This window comes from Octopus bimaculoides, chromosome 1 (genome assembly GCF_046866305.1).
Source record: "Octopus bimaculoides isolate indiv1 chromosome 1, ASM4686630v1, whole genome shotgun sequence".
In the NCBI taxonomy this organism is placed as follows: Eukaryota; Metazoa; Mollusca; class Cephalopoda; order Octopoda; family Octopodidae; genus Octopus; species Octopus bimaculoides.
In genome coordinates, this window is record NC_142928.1 from 154,502,622 (window position 1) to 154,510,941 (window position 8,320).

At 34.6% G+C, this 8,320-nt stretch overlaps 1 protein-coding gene across 2 annotated transcripts in view; it reads left to right on the forward strand.

Annotated features, from left to right (window-relative positions):
• The window catches only part of LOC106882382 (uncharacterized), a 37,268-nt gene extending 30,787 nt beyond the window's left edge, over positions 1-6,481 (forward strand). For both annotated transcript variants that reach the window (XM_052971514.2, XM_014933043.3), the window contains exons 3-6: positions 1,518-1,590; positions 3,415-3,480; positions 4,066-4,202; positions 6,201-6,481. In XM_052971514.2, coding sequence (XP_052827474.1) covers positions 1,518-1,590; positions 3,415-3,480; positions 4,066-4,202; positions 6,201-6,397 — 473 coding nt within the window. In that variant the 3' untranslated portion in view covers positions 6,398-6,481. The remainder of the gene's footprint in view (positions 1-1,517; positions 1,591-3,414; positions 3,481-4,065; positions 4,203-6,200) is intronic.
• Positions 6,482-8,320: the final 1,839 nt, after the last annotated feature.

Here is an 8,320-nt window from a genome sequence, read left to right on the forward strand (position 1 = left end):
ACTCTAGGCTAGGCTTTACACTCTAACTTTAATCTGAAGTGTGATGTCTGGATGTATGTGAAATTCATTCTTCTCTCACTTTTGCTTAGTCCCACTTTTATCTTATCAGCAATGACTTTCATTTACCTTCGAAGACAGCTATCTCATTTCATGTCATTTTACTCTGAAATTATCATCCACTGTGACTTGAGTGTATACAGCTCTTTCTGGCTGTAACATTCCTTCTATATTGGTGCAGAGGCTGAACTGTTAGCCATTCTAAACTGTCTGCACCATTTTGTCAACAATTTATCTGTATCCCCAATACACAAAATACTCTCAATCTCTTGCTCATTTCTAATTCCAGTTTTTGCATTGATTAGATTATTTGTTAACACTTCACACATCCTGCTACCTTGCCCTCTCTCCTGAATTATTTGACACCTCAATATACCCATATGGTTGTATTACTAATTTTATCCCCAGCAGCCAATATGTTTCTCTTCTGCTGTTTCCAACACTGCCTTTTCTGTATATAAACAACCATCTTGCTGTCACTTTTGACAATGCACACTCTTATGCAGATGTTAATACTCTTCACTTAACATCCTGCATTAAGGTACACAGGTTATATCCACACACAACCTAAACCCCTCTAGCCAGATATACACTGACTCCATGCACACTAAATCTTGAAAACATCCTTCTCTGGTGACACATCACCTCATCTAACAACTCAGAAGACTGAACTACAACACATCCCCATCTCTCTCTAATCATGAGCAAAAAACACATTTAAAACCCTAAAAATCACAATGTTTGAACCTCAATTTTTTTTATGATCTGTTATAACATAGCTAAAACTAAATCCTAAAGACTAGGATTCCTGTTTAGATTCAGGAAATACTTTATGGAATTTTTAAGTGATTTAACACTAAATTTTAGTATTTTATTACCTTACAATTTATTTGTTTATAAAACAAATTACCACTTAGGACCTCAGTATCTGAATGATCAGACATATGTATAATGAACTTATTGTATCCAGTGCTCAGCTGCACTACAACTCATCAGAAAAAGTAACCAAAACTGTATGAAGAGTACATTATTCAATGCACTAGGCTTACAAAGAATAAGTCTTGGGGTCGATTTCTTTGACTAAAGGCAGTGCTCCAGCATGGCTGCAGTTAAATGACTGAAACGAGTAAAAGAAACAATAATAAGACAAAGAAAATTCTTTAACCTATGAATGATTAAAGATGTGTTAAAGAATTTTCTTCATCTTATTATTTGGATTATTTACTCTCCACCAAACCCACTTCATGATGTGATTGTTGTGAAACTTGGATTTTCTGCACCTGAGGAATGCCAGCATTGGCCAGGAACTGAACCTAGTATTTGGGTCAAGAGCTTCTCTGGAAATATCCTAACTTTACACCCTTAGATATTTATATATGTGAATATATTTATGTATGTATATAGTATATTCTATTTGTCTTATAGTAAATTATACACATCCACTCATTTTCTTTATATAGTCCTTTGGGTGTTCAGCATCAAATTGCTAAAAAGTGATGAGACAAGGGCATATGCTATCTCATGGTATCTACTGTAAGTATAAATTTCATACAATTTTTTTAACCATATTTTGTATATCAGAAAAATCAACTTCTATAATCTTAAAATTAATTGATGGAATTTATTTCCTTCTGTAATTTCTGACTAGGAAAATAAAACATATTTGAAATATGATTTCAAAGTACTTTTCTATATATCTGAGGTGAGGAATTATGTACATTATTTACAATGGACAGATAGGTGTCCTCACCTTGTTTGTTATCATGTTTTGGCTGATGTACTCTTCAGCCTTCATCAGGTGTTCTGGTGGAATTTCGAACCCAACCCTTCATTTGACTAATGGGGTACACTGTTCTCATTCCTAAGGTATGTTGCTGATGTTATTTTTCAAGTCCTTGCCTGAGATTGAACTTAGAATCCGAGGGTTAGTAGCCCATGCTCTTATCCACTATATGCCTGTGGGCAATTATAGTGAATTTTAGGGCTTATAAACCAAGTATTTTATCTTTTCTTAATACTGGTTCCCATATTACATTCATATCTTAGGAGGTTATTGTGTCCTAACATATGTGCAGCTTCTTTTAATTTTCATATTTTCCAGTGGTGTTCTCTCTCGATTATTTTAACTTCAACCACAGCGGGATATGTTCTAACCTTTCATCTTCTGACACAAGTTCCTTATCCTGCAAGTTACTTGGTGACCCTGCCAGTGCAGGCGCCATGTAAAAAGCATCCAGTCCACACTGTAAAGTGGTTGGCATTTGGAAGGGCATCCAGCTGTAGAAATCATGCCAAAACTAACTTTGCCTGTGCTAGTGCTATGTAAAATGCACTGAGTCCACTCTGCCGAGTGGTTGGTGTTGAGAAGGACATCCAGCCATAAAAACTCTGCCAAAACAGACACAATAGCCTGGGGTAGTCTTCTACCTGGCCAGCTCCTGTCAACTGTCCTACCCATGCATGCATGGAAGATGACATTAAACAATGATGCTCTGTGTTAATAACCCTTGCCTGTTTTTCAGGTGAGGTTTTTTATTTGTATCTCACAGGTCTTCAAAAGCACAGGGCAGTTAGTCATAATGCAAACAAGAAAATGTCAACATTAATACTGCTTCACTTGAACAGGCATTGGTCAACAAATGGTGATAGTAGATAACAGAAGACTTACCCAAGGTCTTATGTAATAGGAATGGATATGAAACCACATAGTTGCAAACAAAACTTTGTGGTCAGTCCACATAACTTCATAAGGAGAATAGGGCCCGTTTCTCTAGTGTATTTATTCCTCCCTGGACAGGACGCTGGTTCATCACAGGATTGATAATTTTTTACTGGCTGAGTGGACAGGAGCAGCATGAAATGAAGTGTTTTGCTCAAGAACACAATGCATCACCCTGTTCAGAATCAAAATCACAATCTTATGATCGCAAGTCCAACACCCTAACCACTAAGCCATGACTATATAAAAATATCTTTTGTATGACCGTTGCCAGTACCGCCTGACTGGCCTTGTAGGGTTTTCGAGCGAGATCGTTGCCAGTGCCCCTGGACTGGCTCTTGTGCGGGTGGCACATAAAAGACACCATTTCGAGCGTGGCCGTTTTCGTGCGGGTGACACGTAAAAGCACCCACTACACTCTCTGAGTGGTTGGCGTTAGGAAGGGCATCCAGCTGTAGAAACTATGCCAAATTAGATTGGAGCCTGGTGTAGCTATCCGGTTGCACCAGTCCTCAGTCAAATCGTCCAACCCATGCTAGCATGGAAAGCGGACGTTAAACGAACGAACGATATGGGTTTGCAAACTTGTTTTTGAATTTATATATCCTGTCCTTTCATTTGTAAATGTTTTATTATAGGTCTGCAACTGTAATTGTAACCCTCTTAGAATGCATTTGGATTATGAACAAAATGCCTTGGTTTCAGTAAGTATTTTATTTGTGAATTCTTTTAAAACAAAATTTAGTTCCTGAAAATAAATTACATTAGTTTGAACATTTTCTTCTATCACTTGGTCCATGGAAAATGAAGTACCCACACAGCTTTTATGAGTCTTCAAAGGCTGCCTGTAAGGTTTTGCAGAAGTTTGCAATTCTGGGAGAAGGATAGATAAAGTGAAACATTTGGTAAAAGGGTTTGCAAGAGGTAATATACCTTCAGCATTTTAGGTCTGATTTAGAGGAGCATAATAGTAGAGAAGACAGAACACAGCATATTGGTGGACCAGATTTTAGTGAAGTGGACAAGAGCTTACAATATACTGATGGTAATTAGTTAGTCTGGAGGTTAGATTACTTGTTTCTGTTAATTTTCAATATGAACTAAATTAAAGGCTTTTATTAAAATATATGACTTAATATATTGGTTATATATTTTGTTGTTAACCATATCGAATCTTAATATTATTCATGTTATGGAATTCTTAAAATTTGAACATTTCAGTATGACCAAATTGGTGTTAAAAGGTTAGTTATGTTTTACTTGAATAAATTTTTGTTTCCTGTCTTCAGAGAGAATGGTTGCTGCTACTGTGTCTGTTGGAAAGTAGTAACATTTGTGAGTAAATGGAAAAAAGGAATTTTTTACATAGTAATGTCTTTACCGACTTTCTGGATCTCTAAACACACTACTGATGGTCAAATTGGAGGTAAGTATTAATGGATTACTTAAATGTAAGAGTAAACTGTTCCAAATATATGATAAATCAACTTAGGAAGCATTGGGTAATTATGTTAATTTTTTTCATAACAGAGCACTATATTTCATACACTCTTTAACATGGACCTAAAGAATTTTTCTAGATAACTTATACATTTATTATACAGTATCTACCACACTTATTCAAAAACTCGAGATATAATCTTGGTTCTTTCCTAGCATCAGTTCATATAATACTTCCAAGTATATCACAGCATCCTACATTTTCTGTTGTGTACCTATTTGACTGAATCTTCTAACACTCATCTACATTTTTCTATTAATCTGACTGTATAAAACTTGAACACTATACAGATTATCTCTTCTTATTTTATCCTCCATAAAAAAGCTGAAACTATACTTTAAAGCTAAGTACATGATAAACGTCAAGAAAATTTATGTAAATGATGACTTCTGCATTAATTTTTTCTTACATTCCATTTTTTAAAAAATATTAAAGTTTAATGGTTCTGTCACTGGACAACAAAGACAGACTATAAGATATACATGTGTAAGAAGATTTAGTTTTTAAAGCCCCGGGATAACCCTGATCCTGCAGACATAAATATATTCTGGCAATGGCCAGCATATCTTTCCCTTCTTAACTCTTTTGTTCCCATATTTCTGTTAAAAACACATTGCTGTTGTTTCAATTAATTTTTAAAATAATGAAAAACGTAGTAAAATAACTTTGTTATTATTAATCAGGTGTTTGGGAAATAAATTAACATGAAATGTTGATATTCTGTTTAAATTCAAATCACTTTAACCCTTTCGTTACTGTATTTTTGTGATGCTCTGCGTTTCTTTCAATTACTTTAAATAAACAAAGAATTTAGTAAAATAACTTAACTTAGTTACCATTCAGCTAGTGTTAGGAACATAAATTGCGACTAAGGTTTGGTGGAAGATTTTAATTCAAAACTTATGAAAACAAAGACATTTGTACTCAGAGCCAGAGCCGGATTGGTAACAAAAGGGTTAAAACAAGAAGTTTGTATCTAAGGTGGGTTAGTATCAAAAGGGTTGAGAGAAAAGTGTGATTTGAAGATTTATTGGGTTAAAATCTTGTAAACACTAGATTCCTGATGCTAATAACTACAACTTTGATCTACTTCCAATTAGATTTAAGAGCTTTATAATCCCTTAATATAAAAATGAAATGAAAGACGGTAAAATCAGTTAAACTAGACTTAACCTATACCAGACAATAGAAGAACCCTACACAACTAGGGCTGCAAATGGGGATATCACTGATATGCTGAAGAAAGTAAAACTACAGAAAAAAAGAAACAGTGTATAAACTATACAAATATTACAATAACAACTAAAATTTATCTAAATGTTATCAGTTGCTCTACTGGAAATTATCATAGTCTTGACATTTGTTTGTACATATATCATCATTGTTTCGTTTAACGTCCGCCTTCCATGCTAGCATGGGTTGGACGATTTGACTGAGGACTGGCGAACCAGATGGCTACACCAGGCTCCAATATGATTTGGCAGAGTTTCTACAGCTGGATGTCCTTCCTAACGCCAACCACTCCAACAATGTAGTAGGTGCTTTTATGTTAAAAAAAAAAATTACTATTTCAAAATCCAATCTTCTTCCAGAAAGACTCCAAAGGTTGCATATTCCCCACCCCTAATGTAGACGGTCCCTTATTAATTTAAGCACTGGAGAAGCAAGCACCTATTGGCTTAGAAAAGCATATGGACTAAAACAAGTGGTCATTGTTGTCAAATATTAATTCAAGTTCACAAAATCAGACATTAAATTTCTAAAGTTGTAATTTATCATTTACAAATTCAAAGTTTATATGTAATCATTATTATAACCTTAACTGTGATGGTTAAAACAAATTAAAGCAGATGTCAATGATGACATTGAAATTTCTATTGTTGCGTCAGTGGTTAATACAGTAAACTTTGTTCTGATTTTCAGGTTCAGTGCTCCTAGTTGCAGGAATACTACTAATTTTTAGAAGCATATTTTCATTATTCTTTCGCGAAGACTCAGAAGAGCGTAAATACTTTTTAAAAACCAATCCTGTCCACGTTAAAATGGTATCACATGAAGTCTCTACACAAACTGAAGACTCAGCATTTTCAGCTTATGATGTTGAAAGCCAGAATAAATGAGAGTAAATATGTGTAAAATGTTTCGTGAAGTTTGTTTTCAAAAGTTGTACAAATAAAAAAAATAAATTTTTTAATTTAAACTTCTTCAAATCTGTATTTAAATTATTAAACTTTTATCGCTGTTAAGATATTAATTACAAGAGTATTCTTATTTATTTGTAAATATAGCATATTCATAATGTATCAGAGAACAACAAAAATAGAGAAAGGCTGATGCAATATCTTTGTATTCAGGTAAATAGGGTGGAATTTAAGATCAATTGACAACCATTGAGGGTAAAAAAAAAAATATTGGAAACCCTTAGGTCAATCATGCTACCATTTTTGTACTAGAAAGAGACAGTCCCTTTATGAATATATAATTTTTCTTATTCTTTATAACCTGATGTAGTTCATGTTCTTGAACAGCTGTAGGAAAAACTGGCAGATGGAAGTTCCTGAGGACTGATGCTCTGGGAAAGAAGGACTGGTGCAAAGAAGCTATTGTGTAGTGGAAGGTCAACCCTGATGGAGCAGGTACTTGGCTCGATGATAAGATGCAATCCACTCATCCAGCTTTTCAATGACACTGTCTCCACCCAGCTGAGGACTCCTACTGTATACTCTGACATGGAATGGTAGACTTCAGAAGTGTAAGGTTACAGTTTGCATTCTCTCCACTATTCAGGTGATTTCTGTACACTGGTAGATTCTAGTGGTATCACTGGAGGCAGGCAAAATGGATTTGGTCAGAGCATAACAATTGCTGTCTCTACATATTGCTGGGGGTGTACATTCTTAGTATTGGTTGGAGCCAGTAAGAATATTTCTGTGAGTATATGTACTTCCTTCTGCTTCCCTGGATTGAGAGAGAGTTTTTTCAGGATATTGTAATAGTGTCCTGGAATGTTATGTTTGGAGAGTTTTTTTTCATGTAATGTAAGGGTTGAAGCTTACTGCAGTAAAAACTGTTCCTGTGAGCTTTAATTTTATTTCATTGTCGTGTAGCTGGTCTGTGTCCGTGTTATGAGAGAGATAATGTATTGCTTTTGTGTTTATTGTAAAGAGATTGGAAACCCAAGCAGGACTGGTATTAATCCATGATAGATCTAATATATTTTGTACACTTTTGTTGTTTCTGTTGACTAAATGCGGTATCTGTGATTACTCTATATTTCTGCATTGTTTTGATTTCTATGTGTATAATAGTGAATGTTGTACATGAATTATAATATTTTTGTCTTGTGATTGTTGGTTGTATCTGACGTTCTCTGATTGGTACTGATAAAGAAAATAGACAGTGGGACTGGCAGCAAGCATTCCAGGTGATTTAAATGGTTAAATGTATAGGATAAACACTATGTAATATTCCAGAAAAGACAGGATTGTCATGGCTCAAATGCTGGTCAAATGTAGGCAAGTGACACATAACCAAGCGGCTCAGAGGAAGCAGAAACCATTGTAACAGTGTTAGGAGACAACATGTCAGCCACAGGGAGTGGTATGTGGTCCATAATGTTCATATGTTGCAGGGGCACCATACAAGATAATACTACAGTAAATAACATCCATATGCATTTTCATGAAGAAAAAAAAAAAGGTTCCATTTTAAGTACTCTCAGACTCTAACAGTAAAAGTTTACTTTCTGTTATCTCTAAAGATGCAAGGACAGTGGTTTGACTGAAGCTATCCCTGTCAGTCTACAAATCTTTTTGGTTTTACTGATATTTCCAATTCATTGCAACAGGGAGGGGAAAATGTTAACATCAATAATAATAGGTTTTCGAACGTATATACAAAGATCTACCTTAAGTATTTGGAGTTAATATTTTCAAATAGGAAAAGAAAAACCACAAATTCCTTTATGTTGGTGTGTGTATGTGTACAAATACATACATATATACATACACACACACATACATACATATATATATATATATATA